Below are 16,900 nucleotides of genomic sequence, written 5' to 3'. Positions count from 1 at the left end.
GAATTGGGCCCTTTAGCAGGCGAACCCCTTGAACCAAAGCTGGTGGGATTGGATAAAGGCCTCCGATCAATCCAGTGAGACCAGGTGCAACAACTTCTAGGAGACTTCCAAGATATGTTATCTGCCTGACCTGGAAGAACTCACCTGATTCATCACCACGTTGCGACAGAGCCAGGTCAGAAGGTAAGGGATGCCCTACCAAAGAAGATGTGGGGTGCCGTACGGCAGGAGCTTAAGCCAGTGCTCGAGATGGGTATGATTGAGGAATCACGGAGCAAGTGGAGGAGCCCTATCAGCCTTGTGTCGAAACCAGACAGAGCTATCAGGTTCTGCATTGATTTTCGGAAAGTCAACGCAATATCCCGCTTCGAAGCTTACCCATCGACCCGGGTCGATGAACTGTTGGAATGGCTGGGGGGGGGCCCAAATACGTATCCACCATCGACTTAACTAAAGGGTACTGGAAAAATGTCCCTCATGCCTAATTCAAAGGCAAGATGTCGTTCCCTATGCCCTTTGGGCTCTACCAGGGTATGTCTACACTACCCTCCTAGTTCGAACTAGGAGGGTAATGTAGGCGTACCGCACTTGCAAATGAAGCCCGGGATTTGAATTTCCCGGGCTTCATTTGCATAAACTGGGCACCGCCATTTTTAAATCCCTGCTCGTTCGAACCCTGTGCCGCGCGGCTACACGCGGCACGAACTAGGTAGTTCGGACTAGGCTTCCTAGTCCGAACTACCGTTACTCCTCATTCCCCCTCCCCCCCAGCTCAGGAACTGTCCTCAGCACCTGCACTGACAGGGCTCCAGCTGGGATCAGCAGCTGTCCCTGCTCCGCAGGCGGCTGCTGCTCCGTCAGCAGAGCTGCCTACTTCAGCACCTAGGAAGGCAACTTCCAAGTCTCACAGGCATGCTGCTTCTCTTCTGTCTTCCCTGATAGCTTTGCCTGGGCCATCCCTGCAGCACCATTCCTCTGCAACTGACCTCACCAGGGATCAAGAAGCTCGTGCCCGCAGAAGTCTATCACCTTATTATTGCTATCATAGGGAGTCTAGCTGCACATACTCAAGGCATTCTCAACTGCGGTCTCCTTCCCGATATCCGCGCTCCCCTACACGTTCACGCCATGCATATCACATCAGGCACGCTAGTGTCATATCTTCTTGACACTCTTCTCCGGGGTGCTCGGATCGTCACTACATTCATTATGACAGACCCTACTACTATGTGTCAACTCGTCACAGTCACTCCTGCTGCCATCGAAGATCACCGTGCTCCGGCCGCTCTGTTAGCCTGGCCTCTCAGCATATTGAGCCAGGGCGCGATCACCTACTCATCTACCACCCACTCCAATGAATTCAGATCCGCAGCGTGGCCATTCGGACCCCGAGGAGGGACAGATTTCAGACACAGAGACGGACGTGTCGGCTAATGTGCATTTATCATTTCCTTCACCAGATGATGCTGTGACCTCAGGTGACACCTCACCACCGGATGATCTCAAAGAATTCCAGGACCTTTTTAAACGTGTGGCGCAAAGCCAGGAGGTCCAACTGTCTGAGGCACAGGTAAAGTAGCATAAGTTGTTGAAAAATTTGCACCCCCAGCAACGACACAGAATTGCACTTCCAATTGACGAGGCAATTATGGACGTGGCACACGAGATCTGGCAGACTCCCACTTTGATCCCGCCTACTAGCAAAAGAGCAGATAAATATTTTGTCCCATCAAAAGATATGGGTTTTCTTTTCAATCATCCTCAACCCAACTCTTTAATAGTGGATGCAGTACGCCATTAAAAACAAGACATCTGTTTAAAAGCTCACTCCCAGATAGACACTAGAAAACTTGATCTATTTGGGCGCAAGATGTATTCATCATCAACCCTAATGCTCAGGATCGCAAATTATGCCACTCTTATCTTGAATCATAATTTCGACAATTATGCCAAATTGTCCGAACTGATGCAGCACCTCCCTGAGGCTAAGAGATCTCTGTTGAAAGCGATAGTCCAGGAGGGATACACCTCCTGTTGAACATCGCTCCAGATCGCCCTCGATGTCGCAGATACAGCTGCACGTGCCATGGCAACAGGTATCGCCATGCGCTGGGCTTCCTGGCTGATGGCATCTGGAGCACCTAAGGCGCTCCAGAATAAAGTCGAAGACCTCCCATTTGATCGTAAAAGATTATTTTCCATCTCAACAGATGACGTCCTACATTCCGGTAAGGACTCATGCACCACTTTGTGGACACTCGGAATGTATACCCCTCCCTTTAAACGTAGACGCTACTATACCTTTCAAAGGAGGTATGACTACACATTCCAGAAACAACAGCAGTGTGTTCCCGACCAACCTCAATTTAGGCAGCGTCCGCAGCGTAAGCGCCAGCAGTCCAACCGTGCACCAGCTCGGGCTAGTGCCAAACAGCAAATTTGACTCCTGTGTCGAGGATGCGATCACATCTTCATTGCTCACGGTACAAAAATCCACCAGCATCCTTCTCTTCCACTATCGCCTGAGGCCATATTACCACCCCTGGCTCAACATCACCTCAGACCGATGGGTCTTGGAAGTAATAGTCAGGCCTTACCATACCCTTAATCTTCATGCCTCCCACTACCCCACCCACCCTGTCCCTCTTCAGGGACTCATCCCACGAGACGCAGCTCCAGCAGGAGGTTCATCATCTTCTTGCCATTGGAGCCGTAGAAAGTGTGCCCACAAGATTCAGGGGCAGAGGCTTTTACTCTTGATACTTCCTTGTCCCCAAGAAATCCGGAGGGTGGAGACCAGTTCTCGATTTGAGGCGTTTAAATCGATACATCAAGAAGCAATGTTTCAGGATGATCATGCTAAGCAAAATCATACCGTCACTGAGCAAAGAAGATTGGTTCGGAGTCCTCGATTTGCAGGCCGCATATGTCCACATTTCGATACACATAGCGCATAGACGCTTTCTGCGTTTCATAGTCGGGCAGGAGCACTACCAATATAGAGTGCTGCCTTTCAGTCTGGTTTCTGCTCCCAGGGCATTCTCAAAAACCCTGGCAGTAGTTGCTGCACAGCTTCGCAGAATAGGGGTTTCAATCTTCCCCTGCTTGGACGATTGCTTGCTCAAGGGCTGCAGTTGGTCGGAAGCTCTCAGCGTGCTTGCAGTAATGAGGAATCTCTTCAGCTCCCTCGGCTTAATTGTAAATATGGAAAAGTCACGTCTAGAGCCGACCCAGATTCACGTTCATAGGAACTCACCTCGACTCACTCTCAGCATGAGTGTACCTACCTGCAGACCGCTTCCAAGTCATATGTGACCTGGTCCACATGGTATCGCTTTCTCCAACACTTCCCGTGCGTACTCACCTTCAGCTTTTGGGTCATATGGTGGCCACCACGATGTGGTCCGCCACGCATGGCTAAATTTTCGTTGTCTCCAGCACTGGTGGGCTTGGTATACAACCCCGCCAAACATAGCATTCAAAAGCGTGTGATATTGCCTACCCATGTTCGGAATTCCTTGCGCTGGTGGACCGAACCCAGGAACATGCTGGCGGGTGTCCCCTTTCACCAAGCCCAGCCCTCAAAGCAGATAACAACAGACGCCTCGTTCACCGGTTGGGGTGCGCACATTGGTACGTCTACGATCCAGTGTCGGTGGTCCAAAACAGAAATGATGCTTCACATCAACTTACTGGAGCTCAGAGCGATATTCCACGCCTGCAGACACTTCAAACCTCACATACAAGGCACAGTCACCAGGATCCTTACAGACAACATCGCCACAATGTATTATGTCAACAGGCACGGTGGTGCCAGATCCCGCTCCCTCTGTGCAGAGGCAGTCCGTCTATGGACCTGGTGCAACCGCAACGACATTACCATCATAGCATTGCTCACTCCTGGCAGGTACAATGCTATCGCAGACTCTCTGAGCAGATACTGCTCTGGAGCAGGGATTGGCATCCATTCCCTGAGGGAAGCGTTCCTTTTCCACTGGGGAAGGTTGCGACTGTATGCATTTCCTCCTGTGGCTCTAATTCCAAGAGTACTGGAGAAAATCGTCATGGACAGAGCCTGGGTCCTGCTGATAGCGCCAGCTTGGCCCCGACAGGCGTGGTACTCACGCTCCTGCAACTGTCCATTCGAACGCCTTACCGACTCCCTCTCTTCCTGGACCTCCTAACGCAACAGAATGGATCTGTACACCACCCGAAATCACTCACCTTGCACCTGACCGCGTGGATGCTAGATGGTTCAGCACATCTGAGAATTTTTGTTCGGACCAAGTGAAACGTGTTCTATTGCATAGTAGAAAACACTCCACAAGGAAAACATACCTCGCAAAATGGTCTCGGTTTACACAATGGTGCCCTCTGGCTCACCATTGCATTTCGTACTAGACTACATTCTGCATCTACACACGACAGGTATCTCAATACCGTTGCTTAAGGTCTACCTAGCAGCAATCACGGCATTCCACCACACAATCAATGACCGGTCTGTATTTGCCTACCCCACTACGAAGAGGTTTCTTAAAGGTCTCATTAATCTTAATCCTCCATGTAGACCCCCACCTCCGGTGTGGAATCTCGACCTCGTGCTGGATGCTTTGACACGTCCACCTTTTGAGCCTCTCGCTACTACATCCCTTCAGCTGCTTACGACCAAAGTCGTCTGTCTTCTTGCTATAACGTCTGCACGCAGAGTGAGATAGATGGCAGCCCTTATGGCATCTCCCCCATATACTATCTTTAATAGGGACTCTGTGACACTGAGGTCGCACCCAGCCTTCTTGCCAAAGGTCTGCACAGACTTCCACATTAACGAACTGATCGTCTTACCTTCTTTCTGCCCGAAACCACATACCTCACCACACGAGGCTCTTCTGCACACGCTGGACGCTCGCCGAGCCCTTGCATTTTATATTGATAGAACCCATGATATCCGAAAGACGGACCGTCTCTTCATATCTGTTGCAGATCAGTTTAGAGGTCGTCCACTCTCTGCACAGCGCATTTCGAAGTTGATTGTCGCTTGCATTACCACCTGTTATAATGTCTGTAACAAGTCTCTCCCATCTCAGCCTAGAGCGCACTCCACTCGCACAGTTGCTACCTCTATGGCCTTCCTGAAAGGAGTCCCTATGCGAGACATCTGTTGAGCAGCTATTTGGTCGTCAAACGCCACCTTCATGAAACATTACGCAATTCTGCAACACTCTACTTCAGACTCCGCTGTAGCCTCAGCAGTACTCCCAACGCTGCCACAACCATGATTCCGTAGCCCAGCCTTAGCTCGGACCACTGCTCCGGAGTCACCAGATGTGGAGCACCCACGGGGACTACCCAAAGAAGAAGTTACTCACCTTCATGCAGTAATGATGGTTCTTCGAGGTGTGTCACCGTGGGTGCTCCACGACCCGCTTTCCTCCCCGCTACGGAATCTCGTCTGTTTCTCTCGTTTCAGATGAGGCGGTGAGAGGAACTGGAGCGGGGGCTGGACCGCGCGCGGAGAGGAAAAGTTGCGAATGGCCTCGAGCGCTTGCGCGGTTCGGCCAAATACAGCTACGTGAAGCCTCCGATTCGCGGCGCCGGGATGAGCCCGACGCCAGATGTGGAGCACCCACAGGGACACACCCCGAAGAACCATCATTACTGCATGAAGGTGAGTAACTTCTTCTTTCTTGATGACTGAGGATTTAAGCCAGCATCCTACTTTCAGAGCAATATTTGCTAGATAAATAACCTCTGTCCTTATATACATGTGATTGACATATTGAATAAAAATGATGCCAGTGTTGGTGGTGTTCAATTAAGGCAGACTACCTTCGTTTTTGAGCATTAAAAGATACTGTCAAAATTGACAGGCCTGAAATTTTACTTAGAAGTATCAGTGAAATCACTTCTTTTTTTTAGTGCTGAGATCTTTTGTTGTTTTTTGAAATAATGGCTGAAGCAGTGCTAGAAGTGACAAAATTTGAGCACTTCTGTTGTAAACAAAAATTGGGATCTCTGAGCTTTCTTATGATTAGGGACATGTGTGTCTGAATAGATAATGCTGTTTCTCTACTTGATCAGTTTCATTCTGATGATTAGTGATGGGTAGAGCCCTGTCTGAGTACAAAATTTGTATCTGCAAAAATATGCCAAATATATCCACTTTGACATCTGCAGATATGGATATGAGTGGATATAGAACAGATATCTAGAAATTTGTAGGACCGTCAATAAAAAAAATGTATCTGTATTCATATCTGACGAAATGAGCCACGGATATCTACATCCATACCTGCAGATGCAGATACCTGCAGATTTGCAAGTTGCTAGTCATGGAGTCAGGGTGGATTATCTGCAGCCAAGTGTAAAGCCTCAATTTAAATCTACTTTAATCAGCTTTTTTGTTCTTAAGTTATTGTTTAAAGAGATGTGCATTCTCATTGATTGATATAACCTCTAAGCTATGTTCATTTACAGCCAATTAGAGCCTTAACACTAGATTTGGTACTTCTTTTTGCTACCTAGGAGAATGCATGATAACTATGTACATTTATTTAAGCAGGTGTGTATCATAATATTTTCAGATTCTTATTGTACATTTTAGTATTTCAGAAAATGGTGAATGATTTATTGCTTATTTACTAGTTTAGATTTTTGCTCATGCTTTGTGTCAACTGCATTAGGATGGTAGATGAAGTTTGTTTAAACACATAAAGCGGTATATAAAACATTTTAAAATTAAACAAAACTTTAAAGTTTTGATACATAAACTTCTTATCAAAATGTTCTCCATTTACAATTAAATGATTTATTAAATGAAGGTATTAATTGTAATCAGTGAATTAAAATCAGGTTAACCTAGAAGAATAATATACCTAAGTGAAAGTAATTTATGCTTAAGTTCCTGATTGCCTAAGTCTTTTGAAAGTGAGACAGTCTTCCAAGTTATTTAGGCTGAGCTACTATGCTGTATTTATGAAACTTGGCCATAAAAGTTAAATGTTTTCCCTAGATTCTTTCTTTATATAGAAAGGCAGTCTTTTTTACTCAGTTTTTGATAAGCCCTCGTGGATTCAGCATATTTTTTATTTAAATGATTTAAGAAATAATAAGTGTAGGCAGTTTATATATTAAATTTACATTTAATTTTAAATAGACTAATTTTTAAAAAAAACGTATAATGTAAACAACTTTAAAATCATTTTTATAATCCACTCTGAAAGGAGTTAAACATGAAAATAACCTTATGGAAGTAAAATTCTTATATGCAATACAAGCTTTCTTATCCGACACTCTGTTAACTGGAAAGTTTTGTTATCCAGCATTGCCCCAACCATTATATTGCATGTCTTCAGGTGTGCACTCCTGAGGTCTGCATGTCCACCCGGCCATTGTGTAGCTTCTGCCAACTGACATCTTCATCAGGTGCCTCCTTCCCCCTCAGTCTGCCTCAAGCTGCTGGGAGCTGGATCTGATGGTAATGGGTTGGAGCAGAGCAATATGTTTTGTTTTCCAGCACATTCAATTAATCAGCAACCACCATTCCCCATGAATGCTGGATACCAAAGCTTTCACTGTATTTCAATGGTTTGCCTACTTAGGACTTAGCTCTTAATTTGTCTGTGTGCTATGTACTGTGTTCACACAGACCTGCAACCCAAAACAAACTGAGAACTTTAAATAATCTGAATTGCAGCATAATAGCCTTGAAATCTCAATATAAATAATGCTGTAAAGTGATCTCTAGGCTTTGTTAATGAACAGTGTCGAAGAAAACAGATTTGAGAAATGAAGTGAGGAGATGAGAACCTGAAATAGCAAAGCATTAGTTATTGCCACAATGAAAGTTCGTGGCAGGGATGTCTTAGAATATGCATCTACTATGTATTTGAGAGAGTTTGTGCATGTCTGTTTGTCTGTCCATCCATTTGTTGAAGAACTCCTCTTAAACGGTAAGAGCTAGGACCATCAAATTTGGTATGCAGCTTCTGCCTATTGTAACTTAAAGCAAGGTCAGGGTTTGGTTGTGTCATGAAAGCAGGATGTGCCTAGAATGTGCTTATTTCATAAAATGTGAAATAAGGAGTCTGCTAGCAGGCACAGTTATACAGAAGAATGGACAGATGGGGGCGGACACACCCCTAAGACTGTGGTTAGCTAGGACAAAGGGCAGCCACTGTCCACGGGAAAGTAACCCGTATTGGTGCAGGGCATGCTGGCCCTGTGTCCCACAACCAGAGCCCAAACTAGTTCCCTCTCTCTACCTCCTGGCCCTCTGCGTCAGCACTGGACTTTGCGAGAGGAGCCTGGACAGGCAGTGCAGATTGCTGTGCTTGGCACCAGGGAGCTGCTGCTGGCTGGGTGCCACTGCCAGTCGAGCACTGCAGCTCATATTGCCACTGGCTAGGCACTGCCATCCTGGGAAGCCATCGCTGGCTGGGCACTGCGAATCAAGCAGCATTGGGCAGCCTTGGGGCACTGCCACTGTCTGGGCATCACAGCCTCTGCGAACCCTGGTGGCTTTGGGGAGTTGCTGCTGCTAGAGCAGCATGATCCTTAACCTGTTGGTCTGAGGGAACTGTCGCCAGCCAGCCAGGTTAACCCCAGGCAGCCCACCCACACCTCCCAGCTCTCTGCCCTAACTCCTGCATGCCCTACACCTGGCCCTGAGCCCCATCATCCCACCCTGATTCCTGCACCTCCACCCTCTTCCCAGAGCCCCTGTACACCTTTCAAATCTCTGCCCTGAGTCCCCACAAAGACCCGAGGAACACTGGGTAAATCTTCACCTGGCTCTTACTACATTTCAGAGGTAGAGCCGCAGTAGGGGACCCGGCATGATTCAGGACTGAAGCAGTCCTGGCTCATGCCTTACCCGGGAGCTACCCCCACTATGGCTCTGTAATTTAAATGCAGTAGGAGCCAGGTTGCCTACATGCCAGCCTCATACTACATGTAAACTGCAGAGCCACAGTAGGGGTAGCGAACGTCCTCACCCCATTGAGTAGTGGATGAAAATTCCATTAACTACTCAATTAGCTAATTACATGCTACTCAACATCCTTAGTTCAGCACTGGTTAGATCGCCAGGGTGCCAGACTAGAGAGGTTCATCATTAGAAATATATAACAACAATATATATTATTTTGAAGATGTATGTTGAAGTTACATTCTAAAATTTTTTTCTAGTTTTAAATCCTAGATTTTTTTTTGACATGTAATTTTACTGTTAAATGAAATTCTGAGACCAGACTGAGTCAGACTTTCTAGACCCAGTAATGTGTAATTGATCAAAACCATTTTTAAAATCTAAAATATATCTTCTTTTTCTTCCTGTATGTTGTTCTGAAGAGAAGTGTTTTTAAACAATAAATATAATTTACACTGTATGTTTGATATTAGTAACTATGTCACAAGGTAATATGCTTAAAAATCAGTTAACTTGCCCTTTGAAAGAGAAAAAATTTGAATTGCCACCCATATGGTAATCCATTATTGATCATATTTTTAGAAATACTGTGTCCTGCTGTTGGTGATGTAGTTTATTCCAATGTCTGTTTTGGGGAGCAAAGAGATTAGAATATTGATCTGTTTTTTTTTAACCATTTGGATTATTTTTTATCATTTGTATTTCTTCCAATATAATTGTTAGATTATCTTTTCTCATTTTTTTTAGCTTCCTCATTTGTTTGTGAATTGTATTGAATGTTTTACTTCAAGGCTCCTATTAGAGGGTATTTTGACCCAGTTGCAAAACCTTTCATCTGAAAAGAAACATGGCTCTCGTGTTCCTTGTGACACATTCAATGACTTTGTTCGTCTGTTTAAACAAGAAACCATTACTCAAGATCTACAGAATCAAACAGTATATATTGTAAGTAATTCATATTCTTCCTATTTTTACTTTGCTTAAATGTATTTATCAGTGTTTATGTATGAAAAAACAGGTATTCCTCATTAGTTTATATAGGATTTCTGTATTGTACTATATGAGCCCGATTCAGAGCTCATTGAATTAATGGGATTGAATTAATGAGAATCTTTCCCTTAATTTCACTAAAGTTTGAGGCACTTTATATCTAGGACTATTCACATGTAAATACCAATAGTAGATTATACTAATAGTTAACTAAACATCATTTTAAAAAATAACACAAGTTGCCAGTAGAGAAAACTCAGTTCATTTATAATGGGATCAGTGTCAACCTGACAAATCTTTTTGGGAGCTAAGCTCTGTTAAAGAGGAACCATATTGGTGAATCAAGGAAGCTATATGTGGAGTACCTAAGTGGTGGAGAGGGTAGCTAGGCTAGCACAAGCTTAATCTAGAGGCCTTGCTGATTGGTTCTCTTATGAAAGTTCAGCCACTCCTTTTTATAAAAGTTCAGGCTTGTCATAGCAAGATTTAAAACTTTTTCTTACCTGTAAAGGCAGCCAGTGTGGTTGAACTAGAGTGAAGAAAACTAGAGCAATAAAAATTAACTTGTCAATGTTCTGTACAAAATATGAACAAAATATGGAGGAAGAAGTCCAGAAGAAAGACTATAGTTGTATTCCAAGTGAAAAGTAACGCATGAAGCATAATAGTAATAGCAAATAATTTTAAATAATATAAACAGTGGACACAATCACTAGAAAGTATTTTCTTCAAGGAAAAAAGGAACTAAAAATTTGTTAAAGGAGACCAGTTTTGCCAACAAAATAAAACCACCTCAACAAGAGGCATAAAGCTTTTAGGGGCAAAATTAAAATGACAAAACATCAGTGTAGACTGGGGTGGGGAAACTTTTGAGTCAGGGACTGCTGACCCACAGAAAAATGAGTTGGGCAGGAGGCAGTGGGGTCTGGAGTAAGGATGTTAAATATCGGTTAATTGAATAGTCGAGTAACCTCATGGAATTTCATCGGTTAGTCAACTATTCTATAATCCCCGGGGGCGGGACTGGCAACCACTGTATCAAAGGCAGCAGTGTAGGGTGCCAGGCGGGAGCTGGTCCCATGAGGGAAGCCAGTTTAAAAATCAGCTTCCCTCTCTGACCAGCTGTTTAGACCCTGTGCTGGGACTTCTGGTAGAGGCAGCAGTGTAGGGTGGCAGCCGTCCCTGTCTAGGGAAGATCTGAGTTCCTAGGACCTGATGCGAGCCAGGACTGAGCTGGGCTGTCTGCTTGCCTGGCTCCTAATACTCTTTAAATTCAGAGCTGCAGCAGGTCCCGGACCTGTCGCAAGCCAGGACTGAAAAATTTACTGACATGGAGAGTGGGAGTGGGAAATGCGTGTAGTCTATAGCATTCACTTATAAGCTTTTTCTTATTGGTTAATCATCTACATCATTACATCCCTAGGGTGGAGTGCCAGAGTGGGCTCCTCAGTGCTGGGGGTGGGGAGCCCTGCGTGGCTGGCTCGAGGCAGGCCGGGGACTGCATCTGGTCCTTGGGCGTAGGTTCCCCACCCCGGTGTAAACATTGCTGAGGTGTTTTTGTGAGTACTCCTGTTCTCTCCTGCAATGGGAATGAAGGGAGGGAGAGAAAGATCATTGCTGCTTTAACATTTCTCAGCATGGAGTGCTCACAGGGTACGTCTAGACTACATGCCACTGGCAACAGAGGCATGTAGATTAGACTACCCGGCATAGGAAAATGAAGCGGTGATTTAAATAATCGTCACTTCATTTAAATTTACATGGCTGCCGCGCTGAGCCGATCAGCTGTTTGTCGGCTCAGCGCGGTAGTCTGGACGCTCCGCGGTCAACATCAAAGGCATTTGTTGACCTCCCCGTACCTGGGAAGTCGACAAATGCCTTTGATGTCGACTGCGGAGCGTCCAGACTACTGCGCTGAGCCGACAAATAGCTGATCGGCTCAGCGCAGCAGCCATGTAAATTTAAATGAAGCGACGATTATTTAAATCACGGCTTCATTTTCCTATGCTGGGTAGTCTAATCTACGTGCCTCTGTCGCCAGAGGCATGTAGTCTAGACGTACCCACAGACCAGCTCAGGACGCTACTCCAGGCATCTGAAGTGAAGGGGTGTTGTAGAACTCAGAGGGAATCACAGAATTGGAGGCATGCAGAGTGGGGGCTGACATAAGAGGGATGTGTGTGTTTGACCCTGTCTCAGGTTAGGTCATCAACCTGCTGTCTCACCTGCCCCAAACATACCACTCCTTCTTTCCTTCCCACTACATGCTTCAATTGAAAAAGCAGCTGACAGTCTACTAGAATGTAAACGATAGGATTGACAAACTTGCATCATGTGATGCTGTACCTTCCCCATGAGGCATTACAACCCCTTCTCAAAGTCCCCAGTGGCCAGCTGCACATTGGGATAGCTACCCAATGCTCTCTGTATCTATGCAAGAACTGTTAGTGTGGATGCACTTGGCCAACACAAAGATTTGGTGTGGACATGCAACAGTGGTTTTAATTACAGTAGTTTAATTAAAATGGCATAACTTTTGCCAATAAAACTTTATTAGTAAAAGGTAATCTTGATGGAAAAATCATAATTTTTATAATAAACATGTTAATGTAATATCCTAAAATATGTGATATTTAAATCTTTTGAAATAATACAGTACTGGATAAAAATCGAGTTTTTAATTGGCTTTTAGCAGTGTCATGGCTTTATCAATAATACTCAAATGCATGCATGATTTATTTCCACTTCTTAATAGCAGAAAGACTTAATAAAATTGGTTTCTAGGGAGTGTTGCTGTTCTTGGGTGGCTGAACTGCTAAGTTTTCCTATCATGCTTGAAATGGTAATTCCCCAGATATGCTCTGTTTGGCGTGTTTTAACACTTACATAGTTTCCTTTGCTAACCAAAGGTACCGGTGAAATGTGGCTCCATCAGCTAGACTACAAAGTTGTTGTTTTTTAAATTCCACATAAAAGGGCAGAATAAAGTTCACTAATAAAATCCTTGTTTTGTTTGTTAAAAGGTACTCGATAAAGCAGAACAGCTGAGGGAAATGGAGGCAAATGTGTTGCCAGGGTTTCTGAGACTACAAGAATTTGTAAGTAGCTGGGTAAAGTATTTTCATAGAATCATAGAACTGGAAGAGACCTCAGAAGGTCATCAAGTCCAGCCCCCTGCTCTAGGTAGGACCAATCCCAACTAAATCAACCGGGCCAGAGCTTTGTCAAGCCGAGACTTAAACACCTCTAGGGATGGAGACTCCACTACTTCCCTAGGCAACCCATTCCAGTGCTTCACCACTCTTCTAGTGAAATAATTTTTCCTAATATCCAACCTGGACCTCTCACATCACAACTTGAGACCATTGCTCCTTGTTCTGCCATCTGTCACTACTGAGAACAGCCTTTCTCCATCCTCTTTGGAACCTCCCTTCAGGAAGTTGAAGGCTGCTATCAAATCCCCCCTCGCTCTTCTCTTCTGCAGACTAAACAGACCGAACTTCCTCAGCCTCTCCTCATAGGTCATATGCTCCAGTCCCCTAATAATTTTGGTTGCCCTCTGCTGGACCCTCTCCAATGCGTCCATATCCTTTTTGTATGGGGGGCCCAGAACTGGGCACAGTACTCCAGATCTAGCCTCACCGGAGCCAAATAAAGGGAAATTATGACATCTCTGGATTTGCTGGCAATGCTCCTCTTAATGCAACCTAATATGCCATTAGCCTTCTTGGCTACAAGGGCACACTGTTGTCTCATATCCAGCTTCTCATCCACTGTAACCCCCAGGTCCTTTTCTGTAGAACTACTGCTTAGCTGGTTGGTCCCCAGCTTGTGACAATGCTTGGGATTCTTCTAACCAAGTGCAGGACTCTGCACTTGTCCTTGTTGAACCTCATCTGTATTTTGTAGAAGTTGAAGATCTATCAGGTCATCTAGCTAGTCTCACTACCAGTGAATTCCCTAGGGTAGAGAGGTTTGCAAATAACTTTTTTTTTTTAAAGTTGTAATTTTTTGCAGCATTTTGGTCAGCAGCAGAACCCAAATGAGAATTTAAATATTGCCAGCTTTTTTTTCTTGGGGCGGTATTATTCTATGAATGATGTTGTCCTGTAATGTCTGCTGTATGATCCCCAAGTGAGGAGCACACAGCCCCTCACAGCCTGCCACCTCCCCCAGTCTGTGTCTAGGGAAAGTAATGGAATTCACTTCATCAGCCTTCCCTGGCTTCATCCTAGCCCTGGGTAACATTCTGGGAGAGGGGTGGTTCCAGCTCGAGGGACAGGCTGACCTCCTGACTGGTGGGCATCATCTCCTAGCTGTCCTCGTCTTCCTCCTTCTCCACCTCCTCGTTATTAGACCTGCCCTCCGGGAGGCTGACAACAGGCATCGCCAGGTCAGAGTCCTCAACAAGGGGAGGGGAGGGACCTCCTAGGATGTGGTGGAGCTTTTTGTAATAGGGGCATAATTAGGGTGCTGTCCCTCTGCGGGAGCTCCGCTCCCTGACCTAGGTGTAGGCCTGCCTCAGCTCTTTTATTTTCATGCACACTTGCTCCTGTGTATTCATGTGACCCTTCTGGCCTAGACTGTCAGCCATCTGGCTGTAGATATCTGCATTCCTGCACTTGGGCAGAGATCCTGGAGGTTAGCCTCTTTTTCCCAGACCTCAGTGAGATCCAGGATCTCCACACCAGACCAGTATGGTGCCCTCCTTTTCTGCCCCAGCCAGGGGCTTGGGAGCTGGCTGCCAGCTCACTTGCAGCCGTGGAGGGCTCGGTGGGAACAGGGAAGGCAGAGCAAGGTGCTGCTGTGTGGCAAAGGGCTGGCAGGGCCTGCTTTGTGCCACAAATTCTTTCCTTTGCGTCTTTTGCCTCATCGATTTTCCCCCGCCCAGCCTCCCTCCCTTGCTGACTCAGAGGCAGCAAAGGGGAGAGGGGCCAGGGATACTTCAGAGTGGCAGTGCCGCACAGCTTAGGGATGAGTCTTAATGGTTACAGTTAACTGATGTGGGCTACAGCCCACCTGCTTCATTTAATTGGCTAAACTTAACATTAGTTACCTAATTACATGGGCTTTTACATTCCTAGTTAGGACCCAACTGCCCTCTGCTCAGCTGAGCAGCTCCTTAGAACAGCAAGCCACCCTGATTGGCTCCCTAGAAGCCTCTCTCTGATTGGAGGGGTTTACTACTGTGGAGCACCACACTATTGTATGTAAAGAAGAACTATGTGCTTTATCTGTCAGCCCCTTATTTTGTTTTACTTTCTAGAATATTTCACTTTTCTGTTTACTCGCTTCAGTAGTAATTCTTAATTTCTGATGATATTTGGATTTGGAAGTAACTTGAGGGAACAAGCTATTTTTTGCTTTTAAACTTATGGGCTGCTTCTACGGCTCTGAAATCTCTTCATGGAAGAACTGTAATTGAAGACTTCTCTCTTTACTGCTGAGTTTGTAGTACAATTGCAAAAAGACCTGCCAAGAGAAAACACGTAGCTGTATATTTGTATGGTATAAGCTCAGGATATTTATGGGGTTGATTGGTTTACCTTAATCATGTAGTCTTTGTTCACTGAGTAAAATCTTTCTTAACAGTAATGATAAGTGATGCAAATGGTTAACCGGTAAGCCTCACCCTTAATGCGTAACCTTACTGGTTCTGATTAACCAATAGGAGTTAGAGCAGCTTCCTGCCCACCCCAGGCAGGGGACTGCTCCAGTCCTGCTGGGCCCACCGCAGGCAAGGGCTGTTTTAGCCAGTCCACCCCCCTGGCCACAGGTTACACACTGACTCGGCGGGAGCAGGAAGCCTTTAGTGAAGCCTCCCTGAGATTAAGTTGTACTCCCAGGGTAAAGTTATACCCAGAGTTAGGATGTTAAGTAGCGTGTAATTGACTAATCAAATAGTTAATGCATTTTTGCATTGACTATTCAATTAGTCCATAGGGTGGCGCTGCCCCTTTGAAATGCCAAGGGGCATTATAAGCTTTATACTGCAGAACTTGGCATGTGTAACCATGTAACCACTAGGATTTTTAGGAATTACATGGTTACATTTATAAACAACGTTTCACATCCCTCGTAATGATAGATGAAGATGACCTCCCCACCTGCCCAAGAGAATATGTAAAATAATGGAATTGCACTTTCTATTAAAATTGAATATTATAAAATGTGAACATCATAGTCTATTCTTCTTCTTTTTAAAGTAAGCCCTCCGATATTAAAAAAAATAATGGGACATCAGAAATATTTCTGATCATTCTTAAATATTTATTTTTCATGTGCAAATATTTAACTTGTTACCTATAGGCCCAACTTAATATTAAGTTGGTACTTTCATATTTCCACAAGTTTTGCTTCAGTGATGGTATAGTTATCTCACCGGTCGTGACACTAAGATCACAAAACAATTAAGCACAGAGCTAACTTTGTAGGGCGTCAGTTAGATGACCTTTATAAATTAAGCCTAAAGTGTGTCCCTTTCACAGAATATTGGTGCTCCTTTTCCTCCTCCACTCTTACTGTACAATCTCCTAAGGAAATTCTGAATTTAATTATTGAAGAGAGGAAGGGAAACAATTTAATATTGCTTGATACCAGGCCCCTATTATCTTAAATGGCAATTAAATGGCAAAAGATATACAGGAATACCAGATAATTATGAAAATCTGTGTAAGCTCCTTGATTAGGCCACCAAAAGTCATATTAATATGCTAATAATTTGTGTTAAACACTAAATTTGATGAAATTCTTCAAATGAAAAATCGTAACAGTCATTTGTATGACTAATACTTTAACTTGCAAGGTGACCTTTTTCCCCTGTTTCTTCGCTTATAGACAGACAGAAATGTGACTGTTATTTTCCTTAGTGAAATTGTGTGGGAACTATTTCGTCCAAACACTGGATGCTTGGAGCCATTTACCTTGTATTTTCCTGACTACAGCATAGGTAATTTTTTTCTAATTTTTTTGTTGAATGAATAA

At 44.7% G+C, this 16,900-nt stretch overlaps 1 protein-coding gene across 6 annotated transcripts in view; it reads left to right on the top strand.

Moving 5' to 3' along the window:
- Positions 1–16,900, top strand: part of ORC5 (origin recognition complex subunit 5) — a 167,023-nt gene that overhangs the window by 13,634 nt on the left and 136,489 nt on the right. For 4 of the 6 annotated variants that reach the window (XM_006137544.4, XM_075926895.1, XM_075926892.1 and 1 more), the window contains exons 4-6: positions 9,674–9,871; positions 12,940–13,014; positions 16,754–16,865. In XM_006137544.4, the coding sequence (XP_006137606.2) occupies positions 9,674–9,871; positions 12,940–13,014; positions 16,754–16,865 (385 nt within the window). Of the gene's footprint in view, positions 1–746; positions 5,666–9,673; positions 9,872–12,939; positions 13,015–16,753; positions 16,866–16,900 lie in introns of those variants that run through there. The other 2 variants (XM_075926907.1, XM_075926920.1) reach the window with 2 other exon arrangements.

Source organism: Pelodiscus sinensis, chromosome 1 (genome assembly GCF_049634645.1).
Source record: "Pelodiscus sinensis isolate JC-2024 chromosome 1, ASM4963464v1, whole genome shotgun sequence".
NCBI lineage: Eukaryota > Metazoa > Chordata > Testudines > Trionychidae > Pelodiscus > Pelodiscus sinensis.
The sequence above is the reverse complement of the archived record's forward strand: the minus strand, read 5'-3'. Positions and strand labels throughout refer to the sequence as shown.